Here is a 21,941-nt window from a genome sequence, read left to right on the forward strand (position 1 = left end):
AGGCAGAGGACGGAGGGATCGAGCAAGTTCGCCGACGCTGAAGGCACTGGACGGCACCCAAGGCAATTGGAGCAAGGAAGATACGGAGAATCCACAAGATATCCAATTTGAACCTAGAATACATGACTGAGCAAGGAAAGGTCGAGAGAATTAGGGATGATTACGGGATAGTAAGAGCAAGAAAACCAATGTGCGAACAAGAGACTCCATCCTATGCCGGTCGATGTCTGCCGAGAGGAAAAGAGAGTGAGGCTCTGCCATCTACCTAGTCGGTTTCATATCCATGGTCAGGCTTGTCTCCCCAGTGCGGCTTCTTCTTCTGCCAAGGATTGGCATTAGCCGCCGCAAGCCTCTTCTGAACGCAGTAATTTTTCTTGACGCCGGCAGACTCGAAGTTATCCCTGTTGACGAAGACTTGGTACTGCTTTGTGTCGCCCAACCAGCAGAAGTCCCACTCTCCGTTGTTTTCCGAAATTCCTGGGGTGATGGGCCAGGTGAAGTAGGAAGGGCTGCGGCCGACAATACCAAGCGGATTATTGCCAGTACGGTAGAAGCCAACAGAGAGCGAGTTTGGCGGCATCCATCCAACCTTGGTGTACTTCAAGGCACCAGTGCTAGAGTCGACGTACAGCTGGAGTGGTTCTTTGCTGACCTGCAGAGCCAATTAGCCATGGAACCTCGTGGACCATGAAGCCAACTTACAGTGTAGCATTGGGTGTCATCGTCGACGAAGAAGGTGGGAAGTTTCGGATCCCACCATTTGTTGTAGGGGGTCGCAATGACGTTGCCATGCTCCAATCTTATCGCATAGCCCTCGAGCGGGCAATAGTTCTTCTTCATGTTGGCTAAAGCTATCGGATCGGCATAAACATCGGCCGGGGGATCGGAGTTGATGTCGTAGTCAGAATCTTCGGGCCTATGGCATTTGTCGTTGACGTAGAGGTTGAAGAAGTGCGGTTCGTGGGTCTTGGGACGCCACGGCTTGTGGCCATCCATTCCACCATGGCCGTCATCATGACCATCATCATGGCCGCCACCATGGCCGCCGTCATGACCGCCGTCATGATCGCTTTCATGGCCGCCGTCATGGCCGCCTTCGTGGTCATCGCAGCCATGATCACAAGCGGGAGGGTCGCGCCGCTCGATGGCGTGGGCGGCGGCTAATCCGAGCAAAGCCCAGACTGTGAGAAGTTCGACTCTCATCTTGAAAAGAAAGGTTAACGAGCGTCAAAAGGAGTGTGGGCAAGAGAGCGGCTGATGGGTAGCTGAGACAGTGTCGGGCAGGACGAATTGAATTTATCATGAACTGAGACGCGAGTGATCTTGTTTTGCTGCAACAAAAAGGGCTTCAGCTCGGAATGAAGCGCAGCGCATGATGTTCCAATTGGGATATTGGCAAAGGGAGACTCACAACGCTGCATTGCGGATTTCGATGAGGGACGATAGGAATGAGGAATGCTTGGAGCTGGAACAACATTGGTCTTCGATCAACGAGATCCAGCCACAACCGTCAGGCGTGCGGAACGGGCCGGTATGAATATGGGTCATGATCTCTATCTCTTGTTTTGTTCAATGCCACTTTCATACTCCCTAGGAAGCGAAGAGCTGCCCGAGGATGCAGCGCGGCTTAGAGCAGCCATTGTCCGTGAGGCTGTTGGTGTTGACAAGCACCTGTCCGAGGAGCCCCTGGAATGTTTTCGGCATCTAAAGGAACCGTCAAGTTTCCATACGCATTCCATTGGGTTTTGTGTGCCCTAAGGGACGTGATTTGGCGCAAATTAGGCACCTGTTAGTGCGGGGACGGTAGCATCGCGGATATGGCGGGATCTCTGCTTGCTTCGAGACCACGTCGTTCCCAGGGCAATGAATTGCGGATTGTCGAAGGCTACTGACCTGAAGCTATCGAAACGAGCATGCTGTAGACAAAAGGAGAAGGAGATGGGAGTTTGGTGTGCCGCCCGCGGCTCTTGCGCGCTAGGCTCGATCTGCCGATGGCGCTTTCCCCAGTCCGGACTAGCTTCAGATTGCAACACTTGGAACAACCCTCACGTCGCGACAACGTTCGACTGACCTTCCCATCTGACCACCATCGTTACGACGCGGTAACAGTCCGGGACGGCCTAAGATGCCTTGAAACTATTGAATCGACGCGATCTGCTTGGGATCCAGTCCCTCCTCGGCCACCACCCGTCTTCGCTAATCCCCGCCACCTGGTGCCGCCTTTGCCTCTTGCGACGGATTCTCTCGCGCGGTCTGGAGATGCCAGGCTTTTACGTCTCTCCGTGCCTCATTTTGCTGACCATAGTTGCCAGGCTTTAGACACTTTAACAGCTGTGCAACATCATCTGCAGACTTGGGCGCTTAACGCCCTCCAGGACCGTTACACAACATATGGGGGCGGCCTTTGACAGGCTGCATCGGTCAATCCCGTCAAACACTCCCAAATTCTAATGTCTCAATCAAGCATCGAAGGGCTGACCGCAGACAGCACCTCGACGCGTCAGTGGGAGCTGGATTCGCCCACATGCGAAGAACTTGTCGAGTGCTGACCCCATTTCCAGCCAGTAGGGGACCCAAGGTAGGGCTTGAAGGGTCAAGCTATCCCGGCAACCGTTGGCCTCAGCTTTAAGCTTCTCACCGGTGCAATCTTCGGTGCAATCTTTGACGCAATCAACTGGAGGGGCACAGTCGCGGCGCAGCACACCCCTCTCGCCCGCTCGCTCAACATCGGCCTCCTTCCAGATGCGGCATCTGCTGTATCCCATATCTCGCGAGAGCCCCATCGAGGCACTCGTGGCCACGAGCTGATGAACGCCTTCTCACCCTCAAAATCTGGGTTCCGCGACCTGATTGGCCAGGCAAGGCCAAGCGAGTCTGCCAATGAGAGCGCGACATGGCAGACGTCCAGCTTTCCCGCGTACCCTCCATCGGCTTCCCGGGTCCTGCAGATCAGCCAGCGGGCAACTGCTGGACGACCTGTGTTTAGAACCAGCCGCGTCTCCATATTTCCAGCCGCCGTCCCCAGTCCAGCACCAACACCGATCGGTGGAGTTGCACTCTACGTCCGCCAATCGCCGTGCAGGAGCTAAGCGCCACCGCGTCCACAGGGTTAGCGCGCGAATACCACGCCGCCTTCCAGCAGTTCGCTGGCCCTCACAACCACCCTCAGGCTCCTGGAATCGTACGATTTGCTTCCGCCGCAACACAAACAAGCTTGTCAGGCGATCTTGCTATTTTGCTCTGGCTACGCCGTAGCTCGCCGCCACTGCGCCGTCAAGAAACGCTCGCGGCGGCGTTACCGAAGGTCTGGTACTGCATGTTTCCTCGGCGTGTGTGCTCTCATATAACAAACGCTGCCTGCAGGCAACGACAGTAACACAGCATCCAGCCTGTTCACCCCAACGGTTTGATTGCGGCGCAGTTCTCTTTTCCTTTGGTCTGTGCTTACTGTCACTCGGTTTCTTGTTTGCGCTGTCTGTCTTTCCATATCTCCTCTTGATACCCTCACTTCCGTTACACTACGCGCCGTCCTCTCCAAGTCCTCGCCTTCCTATTCATCCGTTGTTTCAGTTTCCGACAATCGTTATTGCTCGTCGGTTTCGATCGGTTTCGGGCAGTTTCAATCATATAAGATGCCTTCCTCGACATCTGCGCGGTCGCCACAACTCTCAGCCTCGTCCCCTCGTCCCAAGCAGAACGGACTGTTTCCTCCGCTCTCCAATCACGGATTGCCCAAAACACCAATGCCTCTCTCTCCGGATGGCAGCCTCCGACCTCATCGTTTCTCAGGAGTCAGGGCCCCATCACCGTTGCCTGGCTCCCCGCCGCCAATGTCACCGCCCATGTCCGCAAAGTCATTCGGCACTTTCATCGACTCTGAACCATCTACTCCTGCCTACTCTCCTCGCATGGGCTCCACATGGGACGGCTCAACCATAGTCCTGCTCTCTCCTCGCTCGTCAGCCCCCTCAAGCCCAACCGAGCCCACATGGGACATGCTGTCACCTATGAAGCGACCAAAGAGAATGACATTCAGAAAGAAGTCAGCCCCTGCTCCAGTCAAAGAGATAACCACAAGCACTTCGCTCTCATCTCATCCGCTCACTCCCGCGCTCACCCCCGCTCCGAAAGAGTCTCAAAAGGAGAACTTCCCCCCAGCACAAGAAGATCCCGCGCCGCAAGCAGAGGAAGAGGAGCCAGCGCACACTGCTGCGCTGGAGAAGCTGGCCACCAAAGTCAAATCGATGCTTCGGCGGAAGAGCTCGGGATCCAGCGACAAGAAGATCGAGGAGAAGAAGCGGCGGCGGGGCTACACCGATCTCGATCGCATAGAGGACGTGCACTGGACCGAGATGTGAAGCGCATTATGTCTCCTCTCACGAGAACTTCCCGCTACGCCGTCTACGATCAGGAAGTCTGCCGCCCTGTTGATATTGACCCCGAACAGCCGGGCATATAACCCTTGGACACTCATAAAACACGACTGCTGCTGCGCCATCAGCGCACACATTTCCTATACCAGCATCTCCTACGTTCCCGGCTCGATCACGATGCTGCTGGCCATCATTATCTTTCTTGCCGGCGTACACGGGGGGTAATCTTCTTTGCTTTGCTTTTTTACTGAATGACGGCGTTCAATCGGACCGGCTGGGGACACGGACATGGTTAGGCATTTTAGAGACCAGACTGAAGGGATGAACGAAGGCATTTGGACTATCGCTTGACACGCCGGGATGTTTCTGGCGGCCTCTCTACAGCTATGTTTGTTTGAGCCTATGTAGCAGCGTCGGAGCTATAGCGAGAGATTGATAAAGACTAGTGAAATAGATGAGTATGGAACGTTACAAGAAGTTGATCTCGCAATCGTGATTCTGGTTGATTGAGTCGGCAAGCCTAGCCGCCTTCTTACACCCAACCTTCACCCAACTGTCCCTCACGCGCATTTCGCATGACGTGTAACGGCCCCACTTACCTAGCACCGTTCTGCCAGCATTCTTTACCGCGCGGGTGCAATAAACCCATCATGCGACAGCGCATTCTCTCTGTTTACGCATATGCACACCAGGTACCTAATAGCCTCCTCGGCTCTACATTCAGTCTGTCACCGCTTCGCTTCGTTATCCGTGATCCGTCTCACACAGCAAGTACACTCACACGAGTCAGTTCTTCGATACGGCGTAAGCAATTCCGATTCTTCTTGTCTATCTGTACAAGGCAGCAAGGGCTGCGGCGCATATGTCGGTAACCGTGAAATATCTAACGCCGCCCCTTGACCAGCCCGGGAGCGAGCAAGCAATACCCAGAGGAAGCCTTGGAAGTGTACAGTATGAGCCATTCTGAAGAAACCAGCCATCCCTCCTTCACGTAAACGCCGGCGCAATGCAGAAAGGACATAATCCGAGGGCCTGTTTTTGGTGTTAGTGAGAAGCCACCCGTCAAACGGCGACTGAAAGTTGAGAAAGCACAATCGGAGATAGATGGAATAGAGAACGAGGTCGTAGGAGGTGACAGCGCGGATGCTGTTTAGTCGCGCACGCTGAGACCAGACCGGTTGGTGAACATGCGCGTCGCGATGTTCATAGCCATGAGCTCCTGGAAGAGCAGCTTCGCCGCGTAAGGGATCTGAATCTGCGAGATGCGCGTCTTGTTATGGCACGGGCGGCACTCGTACTGGCCTTTCTTGATTTGCCTAGAACAATCGTTAGCACACTTCCAACAGATATCATGAAGGAATAGACATACGCAATCGGGCTCATCAAGCCGCAGATATCGCACACATGCACCCGATACGCATCAGACACCTCAAAGAGACGTTCTTTCAAGAACGCGGCCGCACCATGCGCAATCATACAATCGCGCTCCATCTCTCCGAAACGCAGTCCACCGTCTCGAGCGCGACCTTCCACAGGCTGGCGGGTAAGGATCTGCAGCGGACCGCGCGCACGCGCATGGATCTTGTCGTCGACCATGTGCCTCAGGCGCTGGTAGTACGTCGGGCCGAGGTAAACCTGTGCGCGCAGTTTCTTGCCCGTATGCCCATTGTACATGATCTCGAAGCCGCGCTTCTGAAACTTGGCCTTCTCCAGGAGTTCGGAGATTTGGTCGACGGTGACGTCTGTGAAAGGCGTTGCGTCGCCTTCGGAGGCGTTGATGGCGCCAACCTTAGAGAGCAAGCACTCGACCAAGTGGGCAATGGTCATCCGTGACGGAATGGCGTGCGGGTTGATAATCAGGTCAGGGGTGAGGCCATCCCGAGTGAAGGGCATGTCTTCCTGGCGATAGGTAATACCAATCGTACCTTTCTGACCGTGACGAGAGGCAAACTTGTCGCCAATCTGCGGCACCTTTGTGGTTCGCGTGCGCACCTTGACGAAGCGCAGACCTTCAGTGTTGGTAGTGAAGAGGACTTGATCGACGATACCATTCTCCGTGCTCCTAAGCGGTGTGGACACATCGCGCTTCGTGTGCAAAGCCGTCTTCTGACCCAGCTCCTTGGCATCTCCCGGTATAGGCGCCGTCTTTCCAATGATGATATCGTCACCAGAAACACGGACACCGGGCGCAACCACACCATCGTCATCGAGTTTGTCATATGTCCCCGCCTTCAGCCTCATAGTGTCGGCACGCGTTGGCTTCTCGAACTGCTCCAAGACGTTGACACCAATGCGCTTCTCCTGCTCCGTGTACGCACGGTAGAAAAGACTCCTGAAGAGACCACGATCGATACTACTCTGATTCATGATGACGGAATCTTCCTGGTTGTACCCAGAGTAACAAGCAATGGCCACGATGGCGTTCTGACCAGCGGGCAGTTCACGGAATCTCAGGTACTCCATGGACCGCGTTGTAGCCAACGGCTTCTGCGGATAATAAAGGACATTCATCATGGTTTCCATGCGTAGCGCATAGTTGGTGAGAGCCACGCCCATAGCTTGTTTGCCCATAGCGGACTGGTAGGTGTTACGAGGAGACTGGTTGTGGTCAGGGAATGGAATGATACTGGCACAAATACCCAAAATCATGGCCGGGTGGATTTCGCAGTGCGTGTAGATGGCAACCGTAGGGTTCGGTTTCGGCCTGATGCGGCCCAGACGGTTCTTCTTGTCTGCATCCGGGGCGGGCTGGACACCTTGTTTAAGGTCGCGCCATTCATCTAGCTCTTCAGGCGACATGACTATCATGGCGGTCTCTTCTTCCTCGGCATCAAGGTATTCGACGACACCGTCGTGAATAAGCCCCCTCCATCCATACTTCATCTCCATTGTATCTTCGTCGTTGTATCCAGATGTGTCCACAGTAGAGTCATTGAGAAGCTTCTGTAGATGAGTTCGGTCGTACACAAGGTGGCCACGGTTAGGCTTCCGAACGTCATTTTCCACCACGAAAAGCGGCCTCATGACGCGTCCAGCATCGGTGAAGATTTTGAACTCTCGGTCGCGAATATCCCGAATAAGGCTCATCTCGTACGAGAGCGTCCCGTTTCGTCGGAGCTCTTGCACAACCGTCACAAGCTGTTGCGGGTTCATATGTGTCCCTACCCAGACACCGTTGACGAAGACCTTGGTGGCAGTCGGATTGATGACCGGGTCGTACTCCTCGAGAAGTTCCATGTTTCGCTGGGTCATGAAGTCGATAATAGGCGTACTCTCGCTGCCGACACTTACATAACACATCAAGGACAGGTTCTTGACTAGACCGCACGCCTGCCCTTCTGGAGTCTCGGCAGGGCAAACCAGGCCCCAGTGGCTGTTGTGGAGCTGCCGTGGCTTGGCCAGCTTTCCGTCACGGCCGACGGGGGTGTTCGTTCGCCGGAGATGGGACAGAGTGGATGCGTAGGTGTACCGGTTCAACACCTGGGAGACGCCTGCTTTCGCAGAGGCAGCCTTCTTCTGGTCGCCCCAGTTGCCGGTGGCGAGAGAGTACTTTAGGCCGTTGGTGATTATGCTGGCCTTGACCGCCATCTGAACATTGAAGTCCTGGTTGTTCTCGACGCACCTCTGCAGGTACTTGTACACGTCCTTGGTGAGCTTCAGGAACAGAATTCGGAACAGATTGGCAATCAGCGGCCCCGCGAGATCAAGGCGCTTCTTACCAAAGTGATCTCGGTCATCCTCCTCGCGGCGGCCCAGGACGCACTGAAGCAGACGGTGCAGCATATATCCGAAAAAGAAGGCCTTCCGGGTGTCCTGACCTTCCTTCTGAGATATGTGCGGTAGGAACTCGCGCTGCATCACATCCCTCGCGAACTTGAGACGCTTGTCCTTTGTTGCAGCCTGGCTCGTCCCTCTCCTCCCTATGAAATCCAAGGCGTTCTCACGGTCCTGGATTCCAGAGGCTTCCTCTATGCTCGGCTTCAGCAGCTCGAGCATGGCCGTGTCTTTGTGATCATATACTATATGATTCAATATGTCCTCATCGGACACGACACCTAAGGCGCGGAAGACGATGCCGGCGGGGACGTCGGCCTTGATGTAGGGAAGCGTGGCGTATGCGAAGGGGCCGGGCGTGCGCTTATTCAGCTGCGAATTCTCTATCCACTTGATGTTGAAGGAGGAGATGAGGCGGGTGCCCTTCTCGACGGCGCTGCGGATCTCGGCAGTCCAGGGCACGGGGCCCTGCTTCTTGCGGAAGACCTGGACAATGTTCGCCGCGCTTCGCTCCTGCGCAATGAGCACCTTTTCGCTGCCGTTGATGACAAAGTAGCCGCCCTGGTCGTACGGGCACTCGTTTAGCCCGAAAAGCGCCTCGTCTGTCTGGTTGCGGAGGTGGCAAAGCTCAGAGCGAAGCATGACCGGCAGCTTCCCAATGAACACCCTCGCCGAATCCGCGTCTGGCTCGTCCTCGCGCTCCCACTTGATCTGCGTCGTGCCAATCGCCTCGATATCCTCGTCACCCTCGGTCGCCATCGCCGTCGCCTCGCGGGCCACCATGATCTTGTTGTCGATGTTCGCCATCATGGCGCCCGAGTAGGTGAGGTTGCGGAGGCGCGCTTCGTGCGGGTACAGCTGGTTCGTCGAGCCGTCGCCTTCGGTGTGCGTTGGCCGTGCCAAAAACACGCGCCCGAAGGTGATGATGTAGCGCCGCTTGATGATGGGGTTGTCGTCCTCGTCCGGGTTGTAGGGCGTGTTCTGCTCGAGGATGACATTGCCGTTCTCCGTCACAATGTCCTGTATTGTGTTGCGCGTGAACTCATCGTATGAGTCCAGCTGCTGCGACACCAGGCCCTTTGTGTCAAAGAAGGACGAAATGACGGCCCAGCAGTCCTCCGAGGTGATGGCGTCTTCCTCCTCCTCGTACAGCTCCTCGTCGTCCATGTTGTAGTTGTCGTAGTCGGCCATGGTCGCGGTGGGGTCGCTGCGCAAGTGATGCGTCCGGTGCGGAGGAAGAGGGGAGAGAGGGACGACGCGGGTGAGGTTGAGGAGACTTGTCGAGCTCGTTGTTCTTTCGCGATGGGGGCAACCTCAAAGAATGCGGCCGTTCCGAAGATTACCCGCCTTTTCGGCTAGCGCGGATTTCTGCCTGAAAGAGTCCACTGGAGTGTCGCGGCGAGAACCTTGGAACAAAACACCCAACGAACTAACCTCTCGCGGTGTGGGATTCTCCAGATATCAACAACTACTCTAGAAGCCTTCGTAGCTACGTACAGTAGGACATGTAGATAGCTAAGCAAGCTTACTTATCTATACAGCGAGCCCTTTTATATGGGGAATTCCTACCGCGAGAGGCAACGCGCCCTCAGCATATCCCAGAGTCCCCTCATTCATCATTTCCTTCTATGCGCGCAGTCTGCCGCTGAATCACCCGCTTGTCAAGGGATTGCTTCAAAGCAGACGCCCACCCCTCCGTTTCGTCCCTTACCAATCCCCAGATGGCTGTCGAGCCCTTCCGTAACAAAGCTACCCTAGATGTTTCGCTCCACTCCTATATCCTTCTCTTTCCCTTCTGCGTTGCTGAACGTTCAATTTTGCAACAATCCGTCGTCTCTATTGTTGTTCTCATGCGGTCGATGGCAAAGTTGCTGCACGGTAGAAACGATACATGAAAGAACCGAATACACTCTCCTTTCTTCTTCACTTGTTTCGGGATCTTTTTGCTTTCCTCTACAGCATGCATCTAGGTGTGTTGACTTAGATCGGAATGTGTCGTCAATGTCGCCTGTCGTCGGTTCTAGACTGTCGGTCTAGAGCGACACCCCTATCATTCCACGCCTCACGAACGCTTCGCTCTTGTCCAGTATCCGTCCAGTACACAAATTCTACGCCTCGCGTCTAGGGCGAGGCTGCTCCCTGCCAGCGTTGATCGCCGACGACATTGCCCGATAAGTCACCCAGCGTCCCCCGCCCCAATCAGCTTACCCGACGGCGCGAACCGTGGCGAGGAGCCCATCCAACACGCGACTGGAACAAATTCGAGCAAAAAGGTACCGTGAAACAGGTACCAGCGCTTGTATCCGTCGCGGAGTAAACCCGAGACATGGAGCAGGAACAGATGTTCGGTGATCTGTTCCACGAGCTTCATCAACCGTCATGAGATATATAAGCCATCTTTCAACGCGTCAGATCATAACAACAACAGCTCGAATCACCACCACAAGCTAGCAACATCAACGAAGCCTGTACCTCAAACACTATTCGTCCTTCCTTATCGCCAAATTTCCTCATCCTTTCGTGGCCCGAATCCACTATCAAAATGCAGTTCACCACCTTCCTCGCCACCACCCTCCTCACCGTCAGCATTGCAAGCGCGCGACCAATACCGCTACTTGTCCCGTCCGCAGCAGAGATTCATGCTCGCAATGTGGATGACCTATGGGTGGTAAGCGTCCCGACCTTCACTCTTCCCACAAAGGTTCCGACTAGAGTCTCACATAGGCACAGGATAAGCGATTCGTCCTCGAAAACGTGGAAGTGTAACAAAGCATGCGATTCCGAGCGTTCCAAGAGATAATGAGGATATAAGGAAAGGGATTTTGGGTTCTAATGTGTAAATATCTTTGAAGACGGTGTTTGGGCATAGGCGTGAGCCAAAATGGGACTTGTATATACACTAGTTTTTTGTGACGAGGGCGTCTTTGGGTTATCACAGTTTTCCATTCGGTTTAAATCCAACTTTCTTACTCACTCCTTGCATGCGTTTGTTCGAACGGTGCGATATGATTGGCCGTACAAGCGATCACCTTCTCTAACGTCACAGCCGTTCTTCTCGGTCGCTCTATTATCATTCCTACGCCCGATGAATTGAATATGGTCTCTCAGCCCGATATCGTAGCTTCAACAACCTCGATTCCGCAATAGTTCTCAGGGTCACGAATTCATTGGTCGATTATGAATACGAATGTGGCGCAGGCAAGCGGGCTAACACTTCCCTCCAGGGCTCGGCGACGGACATCACACCACGAACTTGTTGCATAGCTATTCGCTTACAACCGCGCATCGATCACATGAGCATTGTCATAGCATAGCAGCTGGACTCTTGGTGGCTACCTGAGTTGCAAGCGCTCAGCGTTCCGAGGTCACAGCCCCGTGTTGGAAGCCTTCCGTCACTCCATCCGCCCGTGCCTTTCCGCTAGGACCTCAAACCATAGGCGATGCTCTACATTTGGCTCACATTTCGTATACTGCAGCTTCTCCGCCGATGTCACAGTCATCAGTTTTTACCTCCACATTCTTTATGAGCCGAGGCTCTTGTTGTGGTCTTGGATTCGATCACTGATCTCGCGATGGACGAACGACTAGCTAGAATCTGCATCTTGTCCGCCTTTGCCTCGCCGTGTTCTCCGTTCTAGAATTTGGAGCGGTGAGCGGACGATATAACGCCTTGGTATATGGCGCAGCCGCTGATCTTTAAAGCCAGCTACAACTACAACGTAAATTCGTCACAGACTTAACGGTCTCCATTCCAGACTAACTTTGACTTTTCGATCTATCATTCTTCTTGTCCTCGATGAGACTCACTACCTTCCTCCTACTCGCCGATCCTCAGCTCGGGCCAGACGTGAAACTCCTGAGCAACCTCAACAACGAACTGAATAACATCCAAACGCGCGAATTCCCCCTCAACGGCAAAGATATCTCCCTCATCAACTGCAAAGGGTTTGTCAACAAGCCCGATGCGGTCTTCTTTGCTGGCGATCTCACATCATTCGGCGGCAACATAAACGTCGGGGAGTGGATGGACGCTGACGGTTGCAACGCGGCCACTTATGAGGGCGGGGCGCAGTTGCAGGACGTTCGGGCATTATATGATCCAGTGAGGCCGAGGAACGGGATCACGCAGCTGAGCAACTGCGGGCCGTTGTATTTTGGTCTGGGGAATCACGGTAAGTCCGCGCACCGTACTCCAACCTTGCAGACACTCATTTGCTTGCGTAGATCTCGAGAATAACACATATGGGATGCCCCCGTGGCGGTTGTATGACGGGAACGGAGAGAGTGATTCCTTCGATTATTACCGATTCCAGATGTGGAATTACATTGACCAGATGCACATAGGTAATATCCCGGCAATCTCGCATACTCTTTGGTCTCATCTTGACTGAGACGCTAACCATCGATGTGCATAGGATACCATCAGGAATTGCATAATGCGGTACGCAATGTTGACGCACGGTTTCCCATCGCTGCCGCCAACATCGACTCGGACCCGCTTGGTACCTCATACTACAAGGACTACTCCTTCAACTACGTCATCGATCTTGGCCCCGTGGACGTTTATCAGGTAAGTTTACTGGGTACAGGATGCCTGTCTTAGCTCAACATTTATGCTGTTGTTACTCGAAAGATTGCCTGGGCAGTGCGTTGTAACACAGCATGCTTAACGAAGCTATAAGAAGTACCTGCCAACTCTATGAAGAGCCATGCTGACTTCGTACCTCAGCTGCACCAATTCGGCGGTGATTCCACCTTTGGCCGCAAGTCCGGGCTCGACTGGCTGAAGCGCAAGCTCGCAATAGGCGGCTACTCTCGTCCCGTGATCATAGTCCAACACATCTCCGTGGCGGGGTCCGACTCCGATTACGGCTTCACGCCTGCAGTCCGGGACAAGCTGCTCGCAATACTGCGGCCGTACAACGTCATCGCCATGCTCGTCGGACACTCACATTCCACTGCCCGAGTCCGCGAGGTCCGCCCCAGCACAGGCGTGACAATAGACGGCGTCAGAAACAACCACCAGATTTGGGAGCTACGCCCTGGCGCCGCAACCCTAGAGGTCAGCCATACCAATCTGGACGGCACACCTGGGACGCGTTTTGGCCTAGTCCGTGTTGAGGAGCCCGATGCTGGAAACGAAGTCATCACGAATGTCGTGTACGGCACAGTCAGGCAGGGAAAGACGAAATTCGAGTGGCAGTACGGTTGGTCGAACCGCACCTCCACTGCGGGTCTGTACTTGCTAGATATCGAAGTGCGTATCCCCAGTAGTACTCTCAGTTATACAAACAAACCAGACGCAGGTGCTGACAAAGGAGCACAGGTCATCTACCGCGACACCGAAGCCGACGACGCCGCCGACGATCTGCCCTGGTACGTCACGGAAGAAACCAGCAAATCCGCCAACATCAACCACGGCTTCGGCGGAAGACATGTCTACATCAAGCCCATCCTGACGGCGAACGCCTTGGAGGCAGCCACGGGCTTCGATCTCGCGATCCGCGACCAACCCTACGAGGGCCCCAACGCGCGCATCAAGGACCTAGCCAAAGGCGCGGGCGGAAAGTATCGCTATTTAGTGCCGAAGCGTGAGCCGGGCAAGACGCCGATCCGCCAGCTGTGGCTTTGGCGAGCGGATGGAAGGCAGGCGCCGAGACTGGGCTGGGAAATGACGGGCGATATCAATAAGGGGCGCGGTGGGGATTATTTGTTATTGGAGTGGGATGCTAGGGGGTGAGGACAAGGCTGTGAGGGAGAGAAGAGGAGGCGGAACAGGATATCGGGATCGGGACACGTTTGCTACACAAGATTGTGATTTTTATGACGGTGTTCGTGAGTGGAGGGGACTTGGGTCGTGGTGCATAGGTTGGACTTTTAGGAAGATACCCCAACATACGTCTGCTCATATGCTTCTACATTCATCGCATCAAAAAGTTTGAATGTTTTACTAGATATCGTTTAGCCCTAAAAGCCTTCAAGACCCAGGAAGTAATCAGCGAGGTCCAGCTTGCTTTCCCAAACCCAACAATATAGCATCTCAGCCCAAATCACTCACGTTCGAATAAGCAGCGCATCTCACGCAGAAACCAGTGTTGAACGGACGCAACACAACGAAGAAACGGTGGACAAATCTTAAAGCCATTGAATGGGGGCATCTATTTACCTACCCATACCGAACTATTATAGCCTGGGGCGCCGTGTAGTACAAAGACTTCCGGTAAATGAAGTATGAAGGTATACCGGATATCCCATATCCCTGTACCAAATCCATAAACCCATCGATCCTGTAGTAACGCGGGGTAAAGCGCGTGTCTATGATCGATATCCAATGAGTCCGCTCATCTCTCGCTCGTCGCCTGAAGTATCCACGCGATCACGTATTCTGGTCCCGCGCCTTGCCGCAGTGCTCACACTATGAACCGCCCCCAAGTAAGTACTCAATCGCGCCCTGCACATTTCCGCCACTCCTCCGCAGCGCCGCAACGTTCCGCTCGAACTCATAGAAGCCCATCTCGTTTAGCTGCCTCAACTGCACCTCGTACACCTCCTCTGGCGGTCTGTTATCCGGAGGCGGGGGGGTACCGAATCCTCCTCCGGGGCCAAATAACGCTGCGAAAGGATTCGCTGGGGGCGGACTACCGGTTCCTGATGCGGGTGTCGAGGTTGAGGGTGGCTGCCCGAAGGGCGCGAATGGTGAGCCTCCTGCATTGCCGCCGCCCATGGAGCCGAGCATCTGCATTGCTGCACGCATGGCTTCGGGGTTCTGCATTAGGTTGCGGGACATCTCTGCGAGGGGATCGGACTGTTGGCCGCCGGAACCTGCGGGAGGGGGACCGAAAAGCCCGGCAAACGGGTTCGGCGGGGGTGGTGATGTCGAAGTATTCTGTGTGCCTTCTGCATTCTGGGGGGTTGAGCCGGTATTCGAAGCATTTGCGTCTGTGCCCGATGTACTGGTCGCGGATGTGTTCGGGTTCTGCGGTGGAGGAGCGAACGGATTTGCGCCTGCACCGAGTAGACTAGCGAAAGGGTTGGCTCCCATGCCACCTCCGCCGCCGAGAAGCGCCGCGAATGGATCTTGTTGCGGTGCTGATCCGGCGGTATTTGGCTGGCTTTGCTGTTCTTCTGAGCCCTGCTGCGGTGTGGTATTCGTAACGCCTGGTGCCGGGAAGCTGGATCCGCCACGGTTCTGGTTCATAGCTCGCTGCATCTGCAGTTGCATACGCATCATATCCGGGTTGAACATCATTCTACGCATCTCCGGATTGCGCAGCATTTCTGAGATCATGGGGTTGTTCCGGACCATGGGGTTCTGCTGCATCATCTCGATGACGGCGGGGTTGTTCATGGCCTCGTTCATTTGCGACAGGAACATGGGGTTGTCCATCATCTCTAGTAGGGCTTCGGGATTTGGCGGCGGGCCCATCTGCATACGATTAGCTACTACGTCTGGAAAGTTGTCATGAGAGGAACTTACCCCTCCATCAGGACCGAATGTATCCATACCCGGCAGCCCATGGAAGCCAGCATACCGCGCTCCGGTCAGGCCCGCGAGAGGGTTATTCCCCGTGCCCGCCGCGATGTTCGTCGGTACCTGCGGCGCAGCCGCACCGCTTCCGCTCGCCGTGCTGCTAGTGCCCTGGCTGGCCGGGTTCTGCCGCGCATTGCTCGCCGCGCCCTTGACTAGATGCACCGTATGACCGTCCTTGATCTTGGCGCTAGCGAGCGTGTCATGGTCCTTGAGCACCCGACCGGAGTATATCAACCGCTGGCGCTCGGCGGGGATATCTGCGTATTCTGACGTCGAAAGCTTGGCCTTGAGGTCGGCGACGGTCGTGCTTGCGGGCACGGTTATGACGTGCTTCTGGTCATTTGCGGACTTGACGTTGAAGGTGACTTGCGTCTCGTCGGTGGACGCTGCGGCGTCGTCGGCCATGGTTGTATGAGGTGAGGTAGTGCGGAGCAGCGACCGTAGGGCTGCAGCTGCGGAGCAAAGTCTGGCCAATAATACTATGAATATGTAGTCGGGACGTAGGTGTAGTCGCGGAGCTTTGTGGTGTAGGAAAGAGAAAATTAGGCGCAAATTTGTAGGTTGGACGACGCTGGAAGGCGACAGAAGAAAGCGCCCAACATGCGAAGCCCGTGGTTGTCACTCCCGTCATTGGTGTGTCCGTGCACGTGGCGCGGGTGGCTAGTGACGGCCCGATTAGTAAGCGCGATTGTGGGACCGAGAGTGGGGAAGGCGCGACGTGGGCCGAGGTATCTTTGGAGAGCGACCTCCTCGACGGTTAATCGCAATTATGAGTCTCTCACGCATTTCGAGCTTCCTTCCCTTAATTCGTTGCATCAAGCCTGGCTGATAGCCCCTCAATTCACTGGTCTTCAGTCCCTGTTCGTAGACGTCCTCTCAGGAATCACGATTGTAAGCAGTCAAGATGAAGGCGATACAGATCAAGGAATATGTCAAGGTAAGCCGTCCTATGTGCATCCTGTCCAACGTGAGTCTAACTCTTCTACAGGGGCCCGAAGAGCTCAAAGTCATCGATCTGCCCACTCCGACCCCAAAGCCGAACGAATACCTCATCGCGATCCACGCGTCCGCAACCAATTTCTTCGACCTCCTGCAGATTCGAGGAAAATACCAGCACCAGCCCGCCTTCCCATGGATCGCCGGCTCCGAGTTCTCCGGCGTCGTGTTGAAGGCTCCAACATCGCTCCCAGGCGGCCGAACGCCAAAGTACAAAGCCGGAGATAAGGTCTTTGGAGCAAGTCAGGGGGGATATGCAACACACGTCGTGTGTACAGAAGAGAGGCTGAAGCCAATGCCCGAGGGGTGGAGCTTCATGGATGCGGCAGGACTGTTCGTGACCGGGCCTACGAGTTATGCGGGATTGGTCGTAAGAGCGGGCATCAAGAAGGGTAATTCTTATTCCACCCCCTCCCCTAACCCTAAAAGATGAGAGCGCGATGCTAATGATATACTTAGGTGACTGGGTCCTCGTCCACGCAGCAGCTGGTGGCGTCGGGCTAGCTGCTGTTCAGATCGCGAAAGCCTACGGCGCAACAGTCATCGCCACCGCCGGAACCCAGCATAAAATGGACGTCGCGCGCTCCTTCGGCGCCGACTACGCCATCGACTACCGGCAATCCGACTGGCCGGACCGCGTCAAGAAACTCACGCCCAAGGGCCGCGGCGTAGACATCGTGTACGACCCCGTCGGGCTAGTCGCTCAATCCATGAAATGCACTGCCTGGAACGGCCGGCTCCTCGTCATCGGATTCGCGGCAGGCGGCATTGAGAAGATGGCTACTAATAGAATCTTGTTGAAGAATGTGAGTGTGGTGGGGCTACATTGGGGCATGTATGCGACAATGGAGCCCGAGATGGTGGATAAGGTTTGGGAGGGGCTATACAAGTTGATGGATGAGGGGAAGTATAGGGGCACGGTGTTTACGGATCAGGAGTATGTGGGGTTGGGGAGTGTGCCTGCTGCGCTGAAGGCGCTGGGTGCGAGGGATAGCTGGGGGAAGGTGGTTGTTAAGGTGCCGCAGGAAGGGCAGAGCAAGATTTGAGGTATGTTCCAACAAATAACAGAGATATTTCTGCTATGAAATTCTAGGTACTAGCTTACCACCATTCCGAAAAGAGGGCTGAGGTAGGACACGCACTCTTCTAAGCGTCTGCATCGTGTTCCCCAGCCCATACCTCTTCCACTCACACTGACTCGGGAACGTCCCGCCGCCTCTGACATGCACTTTCAGCGCTGCGAGTATCTCGAGATTCGCATTCACCCCAGGCAGAACCCTTGGCACCACCTGCTCGATCCTGCACGCCAGAATCAGCCACGCTCGTCCATGTCCATCCCTGGCTAGATCCCTCGCGTCGATACCCTCTTGGCCCCCACCACACTCTCCCGCAACCCAATTCAACGCCCTATTTTCGCCGTGCGACTTCGCCCCGATGCCTTCTCCTGGACTACTAGAAGAGGGCGCGATGATAGAGCTGGTGACATTTGACCGTCAAGGGGGCATGTTTGAACGACGACAGTAGCTGCGGAACCGGTGTGATCCAGAGAGGTTTGGAATGAACGATGTTGGTCAGGGTCTGTATAGTTTCGGCAGGCCACAGCTTTCACCAATCCAGATAGGAGATTTAAGATAGATATCAGGAGATGGGAGTATAGTTGCATCCAGAATTGGTTTCCGCTTTTTGTAGTGCAGAAATTCTCAGCTCTTGGCATCTACCCCGCTGTTTCCGTTTCTCTTCACCTTATCTCTTGCGACTTCTCTTTACGCATTTTCATCAGCTCCAGCTTGTTCTGAGTTCGACCGAAATCTTTTAGTAGGTCTCTTAGCAAGTATGGATACTATCCCGCCAGTACCACCGACACTATACCGCGTCCAACATAAGAGGTCCTTTACCTATTACGGGAGTAACGAAGGCTTCGTAGCAAATGGCCGCTACTGGATGGACTATAGCTATTGGTTCAATCCGACAAAAGTGTGGAAGCACCTGGATTAGGACGATAGATCACTTGAGCCAAGTCCGTTCATATCCCTCTTCGATAATCTATGTAAGGCCATTCTACAAAACTACGCCGTACAAGACGGATCCTAATTAGCATACTAGCGGATGCACAAGATCGAGTATCGATTCACCGGAACAGAGGCGATAGCGATGTTTCAATAGCCCAGGTCGATATATCCGAGTTTGTGCCATGCTGCCTTCGTATGCAGTTCTCCGAAGGCACCGTCGAAATATTTGGTCGGGTACACCCTGCGACAAGGACAATGCTGTTCCCTATGGGGGAGATTGGGAGCGAATTTCACATCGATTTCAGAATGATTCAGCAGTTGGAGTGGCTTGCGCTACTGTCCATTCCGCCTGAGATGATCACCTGGATGCCTTTCTAAGTACAAAATACCGTGCTCAGGTTGGGAATTGGTTGCTCTGCTGCGCGTAGGATAAAGCGACATAGAACCATGTATCATGCAACTCTCAATCAATTTATATATAACAAAATTGCGGATTCTAACATTAACTTACGTTTTTCTACATAGTCGAAAGTAAGTTAGTTTAGTATGCCATTTTTTTTTGTTGCCTGCATGCCCGGTGAACTGCTTGCTAAGAGCTGAGCAAGGACCGTGCGGTGAGAATTTCTGCACTGCAAAACGCGACTGTACACCAGGACTTCATCTTTGCTAATTCATATCATTCATGTATCGTCGCTAAGGCTCAAAGTATCCACCGGTGGATGCCATTCATAATCTCATCAGCATGAAACATATCCCCAGCCCAAGACTCCAGCGCAATGCACCGATTAACCTGACCAAATACCGGCTGACAAGGTAGAGAAAGTTGCTGATTGTCCGCGCTTTTCAACGTTTTGAAAAGAAGGCCTGAAAACCTTCAGCACTCAAGTAAACTCGGACTCCCCGCCAAATATGCTGGATAGATATGACCGTCAAGTAGGAAAACGCCAAAAGAATGCAAGCGAGCCACTGTCGTCGTGGTCTCTAGTTCACATCCATGCCGTCATCCTCCGCCTCCTCATCGCCTTCCTCCTCCCCAGCGGTGAGTACGCCGGCGCTGCCAAGGCTGCGTTTGCGGTTGGTGTTTGTATAGGGCCGCAATTGGCCCATCATCTCGAGCTCATCACTGCTGACCACGCGGGAATCAGGGTCCGATTCAGAGCAAAGATCAATGAGGCTGGAGGGATTCAGTGCCCTGAAGCCAGCCGTGCGGACAACGCGGCCCCAATTCTGCAGGCAGTATGCTGCCGCCCGTCGTTTGAGCCAGTCTTCGTTGGCAGTCGCTGCCCGCTCCCAGATTACCGCGGCGTGCTCGATATCCAATTCTCGGCCGAGGCGATTGACGCACAGCAGCCGCAGACGCGGCATGTCGTAGATATTTGACATAACCAGCATGCCCGCCACGTCATTGAGAGTAGGACCGTTTTGTGGGTGAGGAGCGATACTGTCCGTGTACAGATAGAACAGAAAGGCGCGGACAGCCGAATAGGGCTCGGGAATGTGCATCTTCTTCGTGTGAAATTCACTCATCTGAGCGCTCCACAACCGGGCGAAATGCGGCCAACGAGCGTGGAGGATGAGCCGATGGACGTGGATTGGACGGGAAACGGGTGCAACCGCGGTTGAGGATGGGCCGGGGTCAGTTACTGGTGAGGCGTCGTAGTCAACGTCGTCTGGATCCGCAGTGATGATGAAATCAGCTCCGCTGCCGGTTTCTGGGGGTTGATCAAAAGTGAGGGAGAGATCCGCGCCAATGCCTGTGAGATGCGAGGAGACGTTGGCGTCGGAAGAGGGCAGCTTCGATCTTGGGTCGCTCGCGAGCTCATTGCCGAGGATGCCGTATTTGCGAAGGTCTATGGCTAAGACATCGCTGAGATATTCACCACCGCTTACGCCATTGCCATCGGGCGAAGGCTCGACAGGGCTGCCGAGGAGCCAAGCATGCGTGCCCTCCGCGTTAGTGGTGCAATAATGCCAGCGGAAGCTTGAGTTATAGATATCCTTTCCGTCTGCCAACTTCTGCCAGCGGAGGGTATCTAGCTCCAAGCTTGACAAACTCGTCTCACAGCTCAACTCGGCAGGAGTGACAAAGTCGAGCATGCAACCAGAGGAGAAGACGTGGAAATGCATGCCGGCGGCTTGGGAAGGGAGGTTAGGGCTCGAGTGGAATTTGAGCGAGGATATGGAGCCCGGCGTAATGTAGGGTGACTTGGCAGAGAACATGGAGCTTGGATACGACTGCACGCTCGAATTGGCGGTATAGCCGGTGCTGCCGGTTGCGAGCTGACCTGACGCGGGAGTGGGGAAGCGATGCCGTGATGTGAGCAGTTGACGATCCCCAGTGCCGTAAGTCATGGCGGTCTCGAAGCCAGGGCTGCCGCGGAGGTCTAGCCACCAGATCTCGTTGTTCTTCTCCATTTCGTCGTTGATGCCTCCGAAGATCCAGATACGGCCATTCCAGATCCAGCTGGCGTGATCGTATCGAGGCACGAATTTCCATGTGCGAGACCACGTCCACGTCTTGAGGTCGAGGAAGCAGATATCATCCAGTACGCTATCGTGACCCGTCTGCCCTCCGCTGATGTAGAGCTTCTCGTCGTGTATAACGGCAGAATGGCGAGCGCGTCCTCGAGGCGTCGGACCGTGCAATTCGGGCTGCGTCCAGTACGCCGTCTTCAGGTCGAAGACAATGACGTCGGAGAGGTGCTGACGGTGCTCGTTCTCGCCGCCGAAAACGAGCAGCTTGTCACCCTGCCAGAGGCAAGCGGTGTGACCTAGAGCCGGTCAGTATATAGTTGCAGCTTGCCAAAATGGACTTTGAGGGAATCCAAGGCATAACGACGTGCCAGGTCCATCATCTTGACCTATGGCTGGGCATCGCTACTGTATTGACTTACCCATTCGAACCCCAGGGATGTCCCCATAGTTATCGACTAAGTTCCACTGCCGAGTGGCCAGGTTTAGACGAAGCACATGGTTGTATACTGTGGTGAAGGCAGTCAGCCTTAGTTTTGCACTCTTCAGGAGTGTGACCCACCTTCGTCTGTATACTGGTCGAAGCCGCCAAAAGCGTAGATCTGGTCGTTGCCGACGTAGGTCACGGAGGCGTTGACCAGACATGCGGGCTTGGCGCCGATGGTAGAGATGAGCTTAGGCTTGTAGCCTTCTACGGTGGACTTGCGATTGCGCACTGGGCTCGCCGTCATGAGGAAGGTGTTACTGCTAGAGCTGCTGCCGGTGGCTGGGGTTGTGGTCGCCAGA

General features: G+C 54.6%; 9 protein-coding genes across 9 annotated transcripts; 4 read left to right on the forward strand and 5 right to left on the reverse strand.

The window, feature by feature from the left end:
* Positions 1-265: 265 nt before the first annotated feature.
* On the reverse strand, positions 266-996 carry BU26DRAFT_532287 (uncharacterized protein; the record flags this gene model as incomplete). The annotated part of the gene is made up of 2 exons (XM_033831091.1): positions 266-652; positions 703-996. 2 exons carry the CDS (start codon positions 994-996, stop codon positions 266-268), a joined length of 681 nt encoding a protein of 226 aa, XP_033681445.1.
* Positions 997-1,112: 116 nt separating this feature from the next.
* Positions 1,113-1,459, reverse strand: BU26DRAFT_520911 (uncharacterized protein). The gene has a single exon (XM_033829403.1). The coding sequence runs from the start codon at positions 1,419-1,421 to the stop codon at positions 1,218-1,220; it is 204 nt and encodes a 67-aa protein (XP_033681446.1). The 5' UTR covers positions 1,422-1,459; the 3' UTR covers positions 1,113-1,217.
* Positions 1,460-2,450: 991 nt separating this feature from the next.
* On the forward strand, positions 2,451-3,089 carry BU26DRAFT_507042 (uncharacterized protein; the record flags this gene model as incomplete). Its single annotated transcript, XM_033826969.1, has 2 exons — positions 2,451-2,499; positions 2,599-3,089. 2 exons carry the CDS (start codon positions 2,451-2,453, stop codon positions 3,087-3,089), a joined length of 540 nt encoding a protein of 179 aa, XP_033681447.1.
* Positions 3,090-3,318: 229 nt separating this feature from the next.
* Positions 3,319-4,850, forward strand: BU26DRAFT_45673 (uncharacterized protein). The gene has a single exon (XM_033824922.1). The coding sequence runs from the start codon at positions 3,633-3,635 to the stop codon at positions 4,356-4,358; it is 726 nt and encodes a 241-aa protein (XP_033681448.1). The 5' UTR covers positions 3,319-3,632; the 3' UTR covers positions 4,359-4,850.
* Positions 4,851-5,164: 314 nt separating this feature from the next.
* On the reverse strand, positions 5,165-9,424 carry BU26DRAFT_541610 (second largest subunit of RNA polymerase II). Its single transcript, XM_033831605.1, has 2 exons — positions 5,743-9,424; positions 5,165-5,689 (listed from the first exon to the last, which is right to left on the reverse strand). Exons 1-2 carry the CDS (start codon positions 9,336-9,338, stop codon positions 5,524-5,526), a joined length of 3,762 nt encoding a protein of 1,253 aa, XP_033681449.1. The 5' UTR covers positions 9,339-9,424; the 3' UTR covers positions 5,165-5,523.
* Positions 9,425-12,380: 2,956 nt separating this feature from the next.
* Positions 12,381-14,225, forward strand: BU26DRAFT_45729 (uncharacterized protein). Its single transcript, XM_033824942.1, has 3 exons — positions 12,381-12,717; positions 12,877-13,404; positions 13,474-14,225. Exons 1-3 carry the CDS (start codon positions 12,553-12,555, stop codon positions 13,885-13,887), a joined length of 1,107 nt encoding a protein of 368 aa, XP_033681450.1. The 5' UTR covers positions 12,381-12,552; the 3' UTR covers positions 13,888-14,225.
* A 62-nt stretch (positions 14,226-14,287) lies between these two features.
* On the reverse strand, positions 14,288-16,268 carry BU26DRAFT_606704 (uncharacterized protein). Its single transcript, XM_033835684.1, has 2 exons — positions 15,625-16,268; positions 14,288-15,573 (listed from the first exon to the last, which is right to left on the reverse strand). Exons 1-2 carry the CDS (start codon positions 16,081-16,083, stop codon positions 14,563-14,565), a joined length of 1,470 nt encoding a protein of 489 aa, XP_033681451.1. The 5' UTR covers positions 16,084-16,268; the 3' UTR covers positions 14,288-14,562.
* Positions 16,269-16,582: 314 nt separating this feature from the next.
* BU26DRAFT_532290 (zinc-binding alcohol dehydrogenase-like protein) lies at positions 16,583-17,720 on the forward strand (the record flags this gene model as incomplete). The annotated part of the gene is made up of 3 exons (XM_033831092.1): positions 16,583-16,615; positions 16,667-17,066; positions 17,134-17,720. The coding sequence occupies 3 exons, from the start codon at positions 16,583-16,585 to the stop codon at positions 17,718-17,720; spliced, it is 1,020 nt and encodes a 339-aa protein (XP_033681452.1).
* A 1,944-nt stretch (positions 17,721-19,664) lies between these two features.
* On the reverse strand, positions 19,665-21,886 carry BU26DRAFT_431485 (kelch repeat protein; the record flags this gene model as incomplete). Its single annotated transcript, XM_033823928.1, has 3 exons — positions 19,665-21,454; positions 21,578-21,664; positions 21,718-21,886. The coding sequence occupies 3 exons, from the start codon at positions 21,884-21,886 to the stop codon at positions 19,665-19,667; spliced, it is 2,046 nt and encodes a 681-aa protein (XP_033681453.1).
* Between the last annotated feature and the right edge of the window lie 55 nt (positions 21,887-21,941).

This window comes from Trematosphaeria pertusa, assembly GCF_010094035.1.
Source record: "Trematosphaeria pertusa strain CBS 122368 unplaced genomic scaffold BU26scaffold_10, whole genome shotgun sequence".
Lineage (NCBI taxonomy): Eukaryota > Fungi > Ascomycota > Dothideomycetes > Pleosporales > Trematosphaeriaceae > Trematosphaeria > Trematosphaeria pertusa.

Coding starts and splice junctions, on each gene's coding strand:
- BU26DRAFT_45673 (XM_033824922.1), top strand. CDS start 3,633: ATGCCTTCCTCGACATCTGCGCGGTCGCCACAACTCTCAGCCTCGTCC.
- BU26DRAFT_45729 (XM_033824942.1), top strand. CDS start 12,553: ATGTGCATAGGATACCATCAGGAATTGCATAATGCGGTACGCAATGTT. Junction 12,718..12,876: donor GCCCCGTGGACGTTTATCAG/GTAAGTTTACTG, acceptor TTCGTACCTCAG/CTGCACCAATTCGGCGGTGA. Junction 13,405..13,473: donor TGTACTTGCTAGATATCGAA/GTGCGTATCCCC, acceptor AAAGGAGCACAG/GTCATCTACCGCGACACCGA.
- BU26DRAFT_520911 (XM_033829403.1), bottom strand. CDS start 1,421: ATGCAGCGTTGTGAGTCTCCCTTTGCCAATATCCCAATTGGAACATCA.
- BU26DRAFT_541610 (XM_033831605.1), bottom strand. CDS start 9,338: ATGGCCGACTACGACAACTACAACATGGACGACGAGGAGCTGTACGAG. Junction 5,690..5,742: donor GGCTTGATGAGCCCGATTGC/GTATGTCTATTC, acceptor CGATTGTTCTAG/GCAAATCAAGAAAGGCCAGT.
- BU26DRAFT_606704 (XM_033835684.1), bottom strand. CDS start 16,083: ATGGCCGACGACGCCGCAGCGTCCACCGACGAGACGCAAGTCACCTTC. Junction 15,574..15,624: donor CATTCGGTCCTGATGGAGGG/GTAAGTTCCTCT, acceptor AATCGTATGCAG/ATGGGCCCGCCGCCAAATCC.